General features: G+C 40.1%; 1 protein-coding gene across 1 annotated transcript in view; it reads left to right on the top strand.

The window, feature by feature from the left end:
* The first annotated feature begins 451 nt into the window (after nucleotides 1-451).
* LOC140341219 (uncharacterized) overlaps nucleotides 452-16,034 on the top strand; it is a 29,047-nt gene continuing 13,464 nt past the window's right edge. Inside the window, exons 1-4 of the mRNA XM_072426784.1 lie at nucleotides 452-582; nucleotides 2,405-2,521; nucleotides 5,491-5,643; nucleotides 6,220-6,306. Coding sequence (XP_072282885.1) covers nucleotides 537-582; nucleotides 2,405-2,521; nucleotides 5,491-5,643; nucleotides 6,220-6,306 — 403 coding nt within the window. The 5' untranslated portion in view covers nucleotides 452-536. The remainder of the gene's footprint in view (nucleotides 583-2,404; nucleotides 2,522-5,490; nucleotides 5,644-6,219; nucleotides 6,307-16,034) is intronic.

Here is a 16,034-nt window from a genome sequence, read left to right on the forward strand (position 1 = left end):
GCGATGAGCTTACTTTGAAAGTATCAATAACAAGTTGACAAACAGTAAAGTATTAGAATTAGGAGCTCATCTATTGAACATAAAGGGAATGGGTGCGGTGCAAAGATTAGTTCATCCTTTGCAGATTCTGCACGGATGAGGAAGCCTGGCAAGCCACTGTTTACCTCTATAAACAATTGTCTGGAGCTGGCATCAGGACCAAAGACTTTTGGCAGGACAATAGAAATAAATGTTTGAGCTGGGAACAATAAAGACAAGTGAGCAAAAAGAGCATTGTGACTTCATAAATCTGTCTGGGTACACGTTTGCAAGAGTCTGCATTGTTACGTAAAGTTAATTAGGAAACTGTCCTTGTCATGGTTCAACGATCTAGAGAGTATGGACAAAGGAATAGAAAAGAATTAAAAAAAATAAATAAATAAGTGGTTACTTTAAAAAGAACAATCTCAAAGCACAGGGGGGTCTCAGACAAGCGACAGGACCTTTCCAGAGACTCGACTATCGGCCTTTAAATCTGAGCTGTATCTTCTGTAGCCATGAAAATCTATGTCATTTTGATCTTAAGCGGTTTGGTAACTGCAGGTAAGAAATACTTATGATACAAAATTCTATATTATTCCTATTTTGACAGCAATTTGGCACCAAAGCTTACAATTTAATGACTTATGTGATATTTGAAGACAGTTTGGAACATCCTTTTGAATAAATGCCTTTGTTGCAATAAAACCCCAGTAAATCCTATAGACTACAGAAAACCTCATCCGTATGTGATAGAAATGAGTAGAGGGGGAGTTGATCTATACTCCAAATGAGTGTGTTACTGGCAGGATCATTGATCCTGATTTAATAAAGCTCTCCAAGGCTGGAGAGGATACACTTTTAACAGTAAAGCTGGGTGATCCAGCAAACCTGGAATGCATTTCCTAAAAGTAATTTGCTATTTGTTAGCAAATGTTTAATTCCTGAAACTGATTAATTGCAGGTTTTATGAATCATCAAGCTTTACTGATGAAAGTGTATCCTCTTTGGCCTTGGAGAGCTGTAATAAATCAGGCCCATTAAGCCTAATTTAGCCAAAACATCCAAGAACCTCTAAACTATATAACACATTCTTTTTCTTATTGTTTAATATGTTGTGGGATGTAAATATTCAGAAAAATGCCAGACTGTACACAGAACTTGTTTTGGGTAGAATTCAATTCCCTGCAAGAGCCCACCTACCATGTATGCTCTATAGCAGGCAAGAATTTATAACAAAAGTGTGTGGTATATGGGAATTCGAATGTACTAAAGTGGAAAAGGGAGATGAAGACATCTTTAATAAATTGTATCTGTATCAAATAAAGAGGAGAAGAACAGAAAGCGGCTTTTTTGGCAACTTATTTTAGGTGAATAAAACAGTTTACTTAAGGTACAGTATAACATGAATTTACAAATTACGGACAAACAAGTTAATGTTTTGCACATTTGCTTCCCCGGGAGATACAGAGACACAGCTAAGTAGATAAATCAAAATATATAAAACATAATGAGTATATCTTTTTTTATATACTCATTATGTTTTTGTATATTTTATTCACTTAAAATAAATTGACGCTTTCTTTTCTTCTCTTCTTTCGTTAATTGGTGACATAGGCTTTGGCAAATAGCTACCGTATTTTTCGCCGTATAAGACGCTGCGAAATATAAGACGCACCTAATTTTAAAGGAGGAAAATCTAGAAAAAAAAGATTCTGAAAGATTATTCCCCTTCTAATCACTCATGTGCCATTCATACCGGTATTCCCCTTCTGATCACTCATGTGCCTTTCAAATTCCCTTTCTGATCACTCTGTGTCATTCAAAATTCCTTTCTGATCACTCTGTCATTCAAATTCCCCTTCTGATCACTCTGTGCTTTTTTCCACTGTACGGCAGTTAGGACAGGGAACAGCAGGTGGCGCTGTGCCGGCTTCTTTCGCTCTGCTTTACAGACAGGAGAAGACACGATGCTGGCAGAGGAGAGAAGAGACACGCTGCTGCAGCCAGAGACACACGCAGGATCCGGGTATCGGGTGAGTATATTATTTTAATTATTTTATAACACATTTGTTGTATAGGACGCACTAACTTTTCCCCCCCAGTTTTGGGGAAGAAAAAGTGCGTCTTATACGGCAAAAAATACGGTACCTTGTATCTATGATCTTCTTTTGGTACTCCATTCTTCTATTATAATCTGTAACTATAATTATTTGCATTTTCTGCATAACCCATCAACAAATAAAGTAAAGCAGTGGCGATGGAGATCAAAATGGGATGAATACATGAAACTAGAAAGAAGCAGTTAGGGGAACATTCTGCTTTGTCCTGGATGAAAAAAGATTTACCTTCAATTTCTTAAAGTTTTCTTCTTTTTGGGTTTTAGGGCTCGCAACTCTATGTAAAAGTTGTTGGAACATTGGCACAACTAAATGCTGTGAAACAAGTTCGATTTTTTGTAAAGAATCTCAGTGTATGACAATATCAGAATACTGCACCATCAGTAAGTGAGCTTTGTGTTCTTGTGTTCTATCTATTACCAATCTATCCTACTTTATGTCAATCTCTCACTGGGAGGGCGATAGGATTAGAGATGAGCGGGAATGCCTCTGACATTCTCATGAAACTTTCCCTGAACTTTGCAAAATTTCAGCTAACCAATTTCGCGAATTCCATTGAAGTGCAGGTTCCCATGCTCCCTGGGTTGATAAGTACAGCGTGGGAACCTGCCGTCGCAGCTGATTGTAGGCACATGAGTACTTCCAATCAGCCGTGACTGCAGAGGAGCTCTCAATAGAGTTTCTCCATTTGAGTTCATCCGCAGATCAGTTCCTATGGTCACCGAGCTTATAAGTACAGCCCAGTGACCGTGGGAACTTACAGTCATAGCTGCATTGGAGGCATGCGAGTGCTTCCAATCAGCTGTGACTGCAGGCAAACTCTCAATGAAGTTTCTCTATTGGGAATTAATCTGCAGTCCGGTTCCCACGGTCACCAGGCTAATAAGTACAGCCCAGTGACCGTGGGAACTTGCGGTCACAGCTGATTGGAGTTTCTCCATTGAGAGTTCATCTGCAGTTTGGCCAAAAACACGACCTCATGCAAAAACACAAGGTCATTCTCACTTAAGCGAGAAAGGTCAGATTCGCTGCAAGCTTGAAATAAAAAATTTTGTTTGCTTATCACTAGATGCATCTATATCATGACTAGGGTAGATTGGATGACTCCAGAAGGCATGTCCTCACCTGTGCTCTATGACCAGCCCCCTTTACCTTCCCCAAAATACCACACAACTCTCCAATCTTGGATATAAAACTGGCTATAGCAGCCTTTTATTCATAAAACATTCTTTATAAAACACAATTTACAACAACTGTAACATAATAACCACATGGCAGAACACATTATTAATTACATTATTATGAGTTAGAGGTCATGAAAGGTATAACCCCGAATCTTACATTGGATAGATCCATTTTTTTGCCCAGACCCCCAGCCGCACTCCATTTGATCAGGGACAACTACACTGTATCCAGTGTTTACTGCAGCCCCACATGACCACCTTAGATCAAATAGGGGCTCTCCTTACCTGGGGAAACTCCATACCTCCTGTGGGAACCCCTCCTTTTCCGTTGAGATTCCTTGCCCACCCTCAACCTCTCGTTATGGACCTCCAACACACTTTAACTGCTTTGACAATAACTATTCCCTCCAACACTCCAATACCGCCTAGTGCACCTGCCCATGCATACCATGTCGGTCCTCGTTTTCCTTGTATCCAGGGAGGGCGCGTGGGAAGCTTGCTCCATCTTTCTTCAAAAAACTGCTTCCCGCACTTTTTCCTCCTCTCACCTCATACCATTCTGACCCCTTCTTACACCTACGAATCCACCTATCCCTGTACACCATTGTACCCCATCCAACGGCTTTTTTAACCCCTCTTTCATCTCACTATCCCTTCTGAAAGACTTGGACCTCTGTAATTAAATATGTGCTCAAGATTGTAAAACTCATCTCAAGCCAATTTACCATGTGTGAGGGGTTACATTCAGGATCGCCTTGGCTGGGGTCAAAGGACACTTGTGTGGTTCATCCAACTCAGATCACACACCAAGGTATCAGCCTTAGACTGATAAAATAACAAAGCAGCAAAAGAAAACCTTGCCTGTCCGGCACTTACTATACATCAAGACATTCCTGTCTATCAGCTGGAGGGCTTTTCCCTGTCAGCTCAAAACCAAGCTTTCAGCAACCTTCTACTCACTTTTGAGCTCACTCACCCACACCGACTTTCCAGCAGAGCTCACCCACACAGTCCACCTGTCTGCGTCTCCAAACAGAGCTCTCCCACACAGTCCACCTGGCTGTGTTTCCAAACAGACCTCTCCCTCACAGTCCACCTGGCTGTGTCTCCAAACAGAGCTCTCTCACACAGTCCACCTGGCTGTGTCTCCAAACAGAGCTCTCTCACACAGTCCACCTGGCTGTGTCTCCAAACAGAGCTGAATTCACACAGACCCCTGTCTGTGTCTCTCCAAATAGAGCTGCACTGACACAAACCCCTGTCTGTGTCTCTCCAAGCCAAGCTGAACTCGCACAGACCCCTGTCTGTGTCTCTCCAAGCCAAGCTACTGACTGAGGTTCTGGCTCTATGTTATATCCCCACCCTGAGTGCTTCTTCATTAATTATCTCACAGGTGAGAGTCTTCCACCTGCTACTTCACACAGGAATCTTGGGCACATATATCTCACATAAAAGTGGAATCTTGGGCAAATATATCTCATAAGAGAGGAATCTTGGGCAAATATATCTTCCTTCCACCTCCTATCCTGCCTTGGTGTCACAAATGTTATTGCAGTTTTGGAATAGAGCCTCAAGGTTTTAGAGGATCTGTTTTGGACATTTTACTATCCCTTAATTGACCACAACTAGAACGTTTATGAGTTTTAACCAAACCCTACCTCATCCAAAATAGTAAAAAAGGCATTATACTTTAAGATACATTAGCACTTACCTTTGGCACACCTATGTATACAACAAACTCTAGTCCCCTTGCTGAACCTAGGACTTGGAAGTAGAACAATGGCCTTCCGCTTATAATAGATGATACAGTATTTGACTTTTTTTTAAGTCTACACCCACATTTTTTTTTTCTAATGTTCTTTCTAGATTCTGTAATTCACTTGCTGGTACAGCTTCCTCTAATGGTGTGGCAATGATTCTGCACCGCTCCTGAATTCAGAACAGCATTGACACTCTCACGTAGGCTATGCCTACCTGCACTACAGTGGGATGAAAAAATGTTGCTGGAGGTGTGGCTGTCAGCATTGTTACTGCTGCACATTGGTGTCTAGTCCTTAGGGTGATAAGTAACGATCTTAGCAAGCATTCTATATATAAATGTCCTGAATTTGTGATCTTCTTTAAGGCATTTTTGTAAAATGTTTTGAACAATTTGCATTTGATTCCAGATAAGAAGTTTTATTACACAGTGAAAAAAACATGTGCAGTTCCCATTATGTGTGGTAACTGCATATCGGTATCAACGGACAACAATTTCTTACTCAGACTCAGCGGTGTTTGTGCGAAAGGAGATGACAGTAATTCTCAACTGAACTTCACAAGTAAGTGTACATGTCTTTGTCTGTAAAAATTTTAATATTAATGCATTTGGCAGGTTAGTAGTTTGAATTAGGTGACCTAAAAAACTAATAAAGCAAACTGGCAACTGTATTTAAATTTAAAATGCCTGTAGTGGCATTTGTAGGCATTTTTTGGGCATTTGAAAGCTTTTCAAAGCTTTTTAAACAAAACAAAAAAAAAAACACATCAGCCTGGGATCGCCAATAATTATAAAATTCAACCTTATTATTGGCTTGCCTCCTGCTTGGGTAAGAAATGGAGGCAGTAAGCATGAGTATCCTCATCTCTTGGCAAAACCCCCACCTGCAAAATCATTTTTAAGCATTTGCAAGTAGTTTCAATTTAGGTCTTTAGACATTGATAGGCATGAGCATACAAAAATTGTGTGGCAATACTTTCACTTCATGCTGCCTCTAAAATAAAGGTTTTCCAGTTGCATGGATTCTAAGCATGCAAGGCGATCTATCCATCTTAATCCACTGGGGACAGGTTTAAAGGACAAACAGATGAAGAAAAAAATTAATGGATAGATAATTTTTCAATTTTTCTTTTTTTAGAAACCTGTCCTGATCCATTGCCACCAAACGGTTTTATGTGCCCAAGCTGCTATGTGAATGGAACTACCGATGGCTGCAATGATGGAGGTAAAATGGTGAAGTGCGGTGGGAATGAAAAAGAGTGTGTGGTATACAGGGGAGATCTTGAACTGTCCGGTATGTATCTATTTCTACTTACAATTTATAAGCATGATCTTTAACTTACAAGCACTTCTAAACATGATGACTATTGTAATATATCAGTGGTGGCACTTGCAACCTTTAGCCCCTGTTGTTGGACATATTCCCCTTGAGTTTGAATATGGCCGGGAGAAAGAATGGTGTATTGGGTGATTGGGTGCTGTGCTGTGTTTTAGGCCCATCCTTTGCATGAAAAGAAGTGAGGGGAGCAAGGAGGATGGAGTAGAATGGGCCACAGGGGCAGACTTCTAGGTTGGATGAGTGAGATTTTAGTTAAACATTGTTGGTATTCTGGTTTGTGTATGGTCATCTTAAGTTGACTCGCTGTGACTGGTCATGGTATACTGAATATATTAGGACTGGGCAGTCTATACCTGGAGCACTGAGACTAAACAGTGTATACTCGGCAAAGCATATTGGTAATAATTGAGAAAAGTATTGATGGAAGCAGCCACACTTAGGCTTGGACAATCTGATGCTTTAATTTGTTAGATTCTACATGTTTGCTCTGCAACTGCAACAGAGTTCATGCAGACCTGCAAGTGTTGAAATAATTGGTAAAGAACAATTATTGAGTAACTCCTGACAGCTCCCATTTAGGTTTCTAACCCAGTTAACACAATATACCCAATCCTACTACTTGCCCAAATAAATAACAAAGTTTTCCTGAAAAAGGGCCTATTTAGACCTTATGGGATTTTGGAGGCATTCAACTCATTCACTCAATCCACTATTGTATTACTGTATTACTGTATCACTGTGTATAACCAACTGTATTATACACAGAAAATCTAAAATGTTCAAACTTATTTGGTATATTAAACAATACTATGTACATGCAAGACTCAGCTCCATATTTTTCATATTGCAATCTTTTTGTGCTTCCATGGAATTCTCTCTAGTGTTCCAATGGCTCACAATCATTCTTGGGGCTAAACAGCTATGTCTAAATATAGAAAATAAAGGTTCTTGGAGTTACTTGTACTTTTGTACATTTGTTTGTATTATAAAAGGTTTCGTCAGGAGATTTAGCAGCACCAAAGTCATATTAGATGGAAAAAGTAAGTATAGGCATGTATACCAGTGGAGGACATCATAGATAGTGGCAAAGACAGCTTGAAAAAAGCTTGATAAATAACAAATAAACAAACACTATTTGGTTTGTGGAAATATATACTTTATGTTTTATAATCCTAACAACACCCGTTTTCCCTTAAAGGGTCCAGAAGCAAGCTTTGATCCTGCCCACCTTATGTTTATATTGTTTTAGCCCAATAAAACTAAGGTTCTAGGCTTGTTGAATCACCCACCTATAATAGTCTATCTTTTCCAGTCTTGGAAAGCTTTGATAAATCAGGCCCACTGTGCCTATTGAGGAGCAGCATTGTCACCCAAGACTACATAATTGCTATCTCTTCTTATCTCAATAACACAGGCGAGGGAGTGTTCTGCAGTGAGATAGAGAAGGTAATCAAAGTTAAAAGTAAATAAATTGCAACATTGTCAGCTCACTCACAAGATAGGAACTTTATGGGTTTTGGTTGGATCGACAAGTATTTTTCCATGCTATTTTTTTTTGCAGTTATACAAAAATACTATAATATATTTTAAATGGTATATAAAAAATCATTGTTGGGGTTTGCGTTCACTTTAATGTGTATGAAAAGCCAACAATGCCAATACCTTTTGTTTTTCTTTAGAATTTCCTGCTATATTTTTACTGCTATTTGGGGTTTTATTAGAGAGATTTTCTGCAGCAGGAACATTGTCTGTGACAAGGCAGACAACCGCATTCAGTACCCCCCTCCCCAAAATAACACACCATAACATTTTGGTTAAATGTCCCATAGGCCTTTTATTACAAATATAAAAATCATAACATTAAACTATAACATATAACTATATCCTAACACAAAATCATCCAGTAACACTATACCATAGAACATCACCCATGGTTACCGGCCCTTGAAGGCCTATCACCCATTTTTTAACTACCCCTCTCCTTTAAATGGGCTTGCACCACTGTGATATGTATGCTCCCAGATGAATCAACCCAGCTTGGGAACAATATCACCAAATACTAGCAGCCTACCAAACTAAAACTTTTCAAACCAGCCTTCTTCACTTACTTCCCAAAAATACCATACCTAAAAGCAATTCCTTCGAGGATCTCACTGCTGACTAGTGTTGGTGTTCAAATTCATGTTGTCCTTATATTCAACCCGAATATAGCAGTGGAATTTAGATAGACCTGACCTGAAAAACACAGGATTGGACTTCGAGAGTTTGTGTGTAAAAATAAAAAAATAAAAAAACCTAAAAAACTAACTTCTATTTTTTTACAGGTTGATTCCCACAGCTGCACAGCCGTAGGAATCCTCCTGTCAGTGTGGGATCCCCGGGCACTAGAGGTTAAATGAGGACAGGTCTCCCCTTTCATTCACCTCTAGTGCTCTGTGATGCTTGACCTGTCATGGTTTACCTTTCCCCAGCCATTCATGGAGCAATGAAGTAATGTATATGAATATGGAAACTTGTCCCCATTTAACCTCCAGTGCCCAGGGATCCCACACTGACACTGAAGGATTCCCACAGCTGTGCTCAGAATAAATGCAGCCGTGGGAATCATCCTGTCAGTGTCACGGGCCGTGGAGTCACATAGAGAATCACTATCTAAGAACACACACTACAGTAATGCTAGGGCTGCAAGAGGCACAGGGGAGCGGAGCCTGATTGCTCCTGCAGTTTTACACAGTCAAGAAAATAACCCGAATTCTCCCCACCCCCATAGACTTTAATGGTGTTCAAATTCGACGCTCGATCTCCCGAAAAATATCAGGCTATTCGACAGAATAGCCGCAGAATCGAACACTGAGCAATTCTACCAACACTACTGCTGACCACCCACATTACTAAAAACCTGAAAGAAAAGAAAAAATAGGGGCAGGCGGGAGGGAAACTTCTCTTCTCCTTGACCCACTAGCGGTTGCCCTACGCTTTCCTTGCGCAGTCTTTATAACACTTTCTCTCTCCACCCTAACTCCACACTCAACCCTCCTTTTGCTACCTCCCCTTAATCTCGCTTTAACATTAACTCTTTTCTGCCTGCTCCTGCTGGTGGAAGTCATGCAGGTCTTCCACTATCCCTCTCTCCACTCCCATGTTCCAGGCCTGTCTGAAGTAAAATTCTGAACTAGCAACTTTTACTGGTAAAGATCAGGAAAATCATTTACTTATCTACTTACCTACTCTCTATCTAGGAGTATTGTTTGTTAAAGATTTTCTTTGATTTGCAGATACTACCGATTTATCAATGTCAATGAAAGGCTGCATTACAGAAGGCGGTTGTAAACTAGGATTTGCAGCTATACCCGGAACAAAGGAAAAACGGAAGGTTGAGATGACGTGTACCCCTGCAATCCCAGTTTAATTCCAATGAAGATTAATTCTCAGTCAATGCAACTGCAAAACTGCAAGCCAAGCCTGTGTCTGTGTTAAAACATTGACGCACGTATAAAATGTCATAAGCCTTGCTTTGAAAATGCTGAAAGCTAAAAACATACATTCAATGTATCAAACAGTAAATGTGCAAAATACATGCTAATACAATCTAACACTTAATTTATCTTATGTTATTGTTTAAGCCTTTTTTCGGATTCGCCTTCCTATTTTTTACGTATTATAATCAATTCACTAAATAATGGTGGTGCCTTGTGGATGGTGCATAAACCCATAGACCAGTGTATTTCAACCAGCCCCATATATATATATATATATATATATATATATATATATGGGGTGACTGTAGGTGGATGGGGTGACTGTAGGTGTGTTTATTTTGGGTAATATCCACATTTATTTTGGTTTATTAATTTTGATTGTTTTTTATAAAATTATTTGATATTTTTTTTAAAGGGAAAAACACTAATAAATATATATATATATATATATATATATATATAACCTGGTATGAACAGCCAAGAGGAAAATAAGCACATAAATAATATAAGGAATGTATTAACATCGCTGATACAAGAATACCTGTTATTGCAGTCTCAATGTAACCTGGGATATAAAGCAGCACACTACAGTTCCTGCAAAGTTGTTCTCCCTTGTTTATTTTTCTTTAGGGTGGCTAAACGGCCTTGCATAGACCCATAGATCCCTCCAGAAGTCACCCTTATGTGAATGTTTTTCGGGGACAGAGTGTGAATGTACTGTTGTAACGCCACTAGGAATGGGAGACCATCTTTCTCATTTTTTGTGCGCTTTTGTGTGTTTCCTTTAAAAACAATTATAATAATTTGGTGTGCCCAGTCTATATAAATATGAGTCCTACGAGTGTAAATATAAGAGATATTCCGTCTGTCATCAATTTCTATTTTCTGGTTTATTTCAGTAAGTTTAAGAAAGCCTTTCCTCGCTCTTCTTTCCTACTTGCAAATAATACTACACTGGTACATATTAAGAGCCCCAATAGTATCTTTTGAATCAACAAGTGAGGAAGAAGGAGCCAAGAAATATGGCATTGATTTCCTGCACTAATCAGCAACCTCTACTGTATTTTTTAGAGCAAAGTCCCTATACTTGTTAGAACCACCAAGTTTGCAATGTAAGTCTTAAAAAAGACCTTTTCCTGAAAATGGCAGGCAAAGAGACAGCAGGCAAATAGGATTTTTGGGTGATGAATAACATCCAGAATGCAGAACAAACACTAGGACAATAAGAAAGGGTGAACTTAACCCACTAACAACAGTCTCTGCTGTCAAAAAAGCAGGAAAATACGTTGCTATTTAATGTATGCACCCCTATTGCATAAACATAGCTGCATATTATCTTAACACTAAATAAATCTTGTTGAGTAATAATTTTTTGTGAATGGAGTACTGACAAGCGGAAGCAGCAGCAGGAGTAGGCAGCGGGTTCTGAGACGGAGCGTGGACCGCATTGGTACCTGGCATTTAGAGCTGGGTGTAGTGCATCATCAATAACACCCAGAAGTGTGTAATACAAATATAGTGAATAAATTACTGACAGCCGGCAGCAGCAACAGCATCAGGAGGAGGTGGTGGGCCCTGACACAGAGCGTGGAGCACATTGGTAACTGATATCTAGAGCTGGGTGTAATGTATCATCAATGACACCTAGAAGTTAGTAAAACAATTATAGTTAATGGAGTACTGACAGGTGGCAGCAGCAACAGTATCAGGAGGAGGAGGTGGGCCCTGAGACGGAGCATGGACCACATTTGTAACTGGCATCTAGAGATGGGTGTGGTGCATGGTCAATAACACCCAGAAGTGTGTAATACAATTATAGTGATTGAAGTACTGGCGGGCAGCAACAGCAACAACATCATGAGGAGGGGTTGGGCCCTGAGACAGAGCGTGGAGCCCATTGGTAACTGACATCTACAGTTGGGTTTAGTGCATCCTCAATGACACCCAGAAGTGTGTAATGTGATAATTTAAAGGGGATGGTTCTGATGAAAGAGAATACGGGCTCTTTAATATAAAGGTAGTGTTAGCCAGATCTAAGATCCAGATCCTATTGTGAAATTATGAACTTAGATAAAAAGAGGTGATATTATGGATAAAGAGGACTAGTATGTGGGGTTCCTGATGTGAAGGACCTATTCTTAAAATTAGCATGTGTGACCATAGATCTGAAGATGAACAGCAGTGATGCAGGGTGGCCTCAGAAGATGGGGGGCAAGGCTCAAATTCTACATTGAGGCCCATAAACCTGAAGTTAGCAGCCATAGTGATGTCACTGCACTGTAGTAAATGGATAGGATTCCCTCTAACTGATGTCACTGCTATGTAGTCAGTGGATAGGCTTAACCCATAGTGATGTCATAGCCTTTTAGACAATCAGTAGGCTAAACTCATAGTGATGTCACAGCCCTCCAGTCAATGTATAGGTGTCACTCTCAGTGATGTCACTGCCCTGTAGTAAATGGAAAGGCTTCACTCTTACTGATGTAATTGCCCTGTAATCAGTGGAAATTCTTACCCCATAGTGATGTCATAGCCCTCTAGTCAATTGTTAGGCTAAACTTATAGTGATGTCAATGCCCTGTAGAAAATGGATAGGTTTCAGTCTCACTGATCTCCCTACCCTGTAGTCAGTGGATAGGCTTAACCTACAGTGATGTCACAGCCCTCTAGTGAATGGATAAGCATCACCCATAGTGATGTCACTGCCCTGTAGTAAATGGATAGGCTTAATCCATAATGATGTCATTTCCCTGTAGTCAGTTGACAGGCTTAACCCAAAGTGATGTCATAGCCCTCTAGTCAATCGATAGGCTAAATTCATGGTGATGTCACAGCCCTGTAGTAAATGGATAACCTTCACTCTCAATGATGTCACTGCCTTGTAGTCAGTAAATAGGCTTAACCCATAGTGATGTCACAGCTTTACAGTCCTAGGACAAGATGACAGTGAACGGGGTGACTGTAGGTGGGTACATTGGATAGAGAAGAGGACATGGATGGCAGTGGGTGTGGTGGCTTTAGGTGGGTATATTGGATACAGAGGAGCACATAGATGGCATTGGGTTGGGTGACTGTATGTGGGTATATTGGATACAGAAGAGCACATATATGGCAGTGGATGGGGTTACTAGGTGGGTATATTGGATACAGAGGGGAACATAGATGGCAGTGGATGGGGTGACTAGGTGGTTATAATGGATACAGAGGGGCTCATAGATGGTGGGGGTGGGATGACCGTAGATGGGTATATTGGATACAGAGGTGCACATAGATGGTAGTGGTTGGAGTGAGCATAAGTGGGTAAATTGGATACAGAGGAGCACATAGATGCCAGGGGATGGGGTCACTGAAGGAGGGTATATTGGATTCAGGGGAGCACATAGATGGTAGTGAGTGGGTGACTGTAGGTGGGTATATTGGATACAAAGGAACAAATTGATGGCATTGAGTGATGTGACTGTAGGGAGATATATTGGATACAGGGGAGCACATAGATGTCAGTGGATGGGGTGATCATAGGTGTGTATGTTGGATACAGAGAGGCGAATACTTGGCAGTGGATGGGGTAACTAGATGGGTATATTGGATACGAGGGTCACATAGATGGCAGTGGATGGGGTGACTGTAGGTGTGTTTATTTTGGGTAATATCCACATTCATTTTGGTTTATTAATTTTGATTGTTTTTTATAAATTATTTGATATTTTTTTTAAAGGGAAAAACACTAATAAATATATATATATATATATATATATATATATACATCATACATACATATATATATATATATATATATATACTATTATACTTTTTAAATACCTTTATTTTTAAGCATGTAGGTGACACCTGGTATGAACAGCCAAGAGGAAAATAAGCACATAAATAATATAAGGAATGTATTAACATCGCTGATACAAGAATACCTGTTATTGCAGTCTCAATGTAACCTGGGATATAAAGCAGCACACTACAGTTCCTGCAATGTTGTTCTCCCTTGTTTATTTTTCTTTAGGGTGGCTAAACGGCCTTGCATAGACCCATAGATCCCTCCAGAAGTCACCCTTATGTGAATGTTTTTCGGGGACAGAGTGTGAATGTACTGTTGTAACGCCACTAGGAATGGAAGACCATCTTTCTCATTTTTTGTGCGCTTTTGTGTGTTTCCTTTAAAAAGAATTATAATAATTTGGTGTGCCCAGTCTATATAAATATGAGTCCTACGAGTGTAAATATAAGAGATATTCCGTCTGTCATCAATTTCTATTTTCTGGTTTATTTCAGTAAGTTTAAGAAAGCCTTTCCTCGCTCTTCTTTCCTACTTGCAAATAATACTACACTGGTACATATTAAGAGCCCCAATAGTATCTTTTGAATCAACAAGTGAGGAAGAAGGAGCCAAGAAATATGGCATTGATTTCCTGCACTAATCAGCAACCTCTACTGTATTTTTTAGAGCAAAGTCCCTATACGTGTTAGAACCACCAAGTTTGCAATGTAAGTCTTAAAAAAGACCTTTTCCTGAAAATGGCAGGCAAAGAGACAGCAGGCAAATAGGATTTTTGGGTGATGAATAACATCCAGAATGCAGAACAAACACTAGGACAATAAGAAAGGGTGAACTTAACCCACTAACAACAGTCTCTGCTGTCAAAAAAGCAGGAAAATACGTTGCTATTTAATGTATGCACCCCTATTGCATAAACATAGCTGCATATTATCTTAACACTAAATAAATCTTGTTGAGTAATAATTTTTTGTGAATGGAGTACTGACAAGCGGAAGCAGCAGCAGGAGTAGGCAGCGGGTTCTGAGACGGAGCGTGGACCGCATTGGTACCTGGCATTTAGAGCTGGGTGTAGTGCATCATCAATAACACCCAGAAGTGTGTAATACAAATATAGTGAATAAATTACTGACAGCCGGCAGCAGCAACAGCATCAGGAGGAGGTGGTGGGCCCTGACACAGAGCGTGGAGCACATTGGTAACTGATATCTAGAGCTGGGTGTAATGTATCATCAATGACACCTAGAAGTTAGTAAAACAATTATAGTTAATGGAGTACTGACAGGTGGCAGCAGCAACAGTATCAGGAGGAGGAGGTGGGCCCTGAGACGGAGCATGGACCACATTTGTAACTGGCATCTAGAGATGGGTGTGGTGCATGGTCAATAACACCCAGAAGTGTGTAATACAATTATAGTGATTGAAGTACTGGCGGGCAGCAACAGCAACAACATCATGAGGAGGGGTTGGGCCCTGAGACAGAGCGTGGAGCCCATTGGTAACTGACATCTACAGTTGGGTTTAGTGCATCCTCAATGACACCCAGAAGTGTGTAATACAATTATAGTGAATGGAGTACTGACAGGCGGCAGCAGCAACAGCATGAGGAGGAGGGTGTGGGCCCTAAGACAGATCGTGGAGCGCATTGGTAACTGACATCTCTCTGTGCCTGGTTGTCCAGCTGTCCATGGTGACGTGGATTTGACCGAGAATGTCAATGGCCGGGAGAGGTTACCCATTAGATGTGCATGTAAACTGGGAACAGCTGCGCGGGAGAAGTAATGCCTGCTTGGAATATTCCAAGGCCACAATGCGGTAAAAGCTGATTCTTCTTCGCAGTTTGAAGTTTGGGTGTCACCAACCTCCTGGGACATAGTAGCAATGCCAGATGCGGCAGGTCGCCTAACGCCATGTATACCCCTGCTCCTACCGCTCATGTTTTACTTATTCGGGAAAAAATGCACCTGTACCAAACAGTTTCCTTGGTAAATAACAAGAGGTATCAAAATTAATTATTACAGAAATTTTTCTGGCTATTTTAATAGATAGCAAGCGGGATCAGAATAAAATATCTCTTTTTTTTCTTTAGAGAAATACAGACATTTTTCTAACTTTTTTGATAGATAGCAAGTGGAAACAGAATAAAATATCTTTTTTTTGAGAGAAATACAACTTTTTTTGGCTTTTTTGATGATAGCAAGTGGGATCGGAATAAAATATCTGTACTTTTTGAAGAGGAATAAGGTAATTTTTCTGGCTTTTGTGATAGATAGGAAGTGGCATGAGAATAAAATATTTATTTTTTTGAGAGAAATATAGAAATGTTCTAGCCTATTTGATAGCAAGTGCTA

This window comes from Pyxicephalus adspersus, chromosome 11 (assembly GCF_032062135.1).
Source record: "Pyxicephalus adspersus chromosome 11, UCB_Pads_2.0, whole genome shotgun sequence".
In the NCBI taxonomy this organism is placed as follows: Eukaryota; Metazoa; Chordata; class Amphibia; order Anura; family Pyxicephalidae; genus Pyxicephalus; species Pyxicephalus adspersus.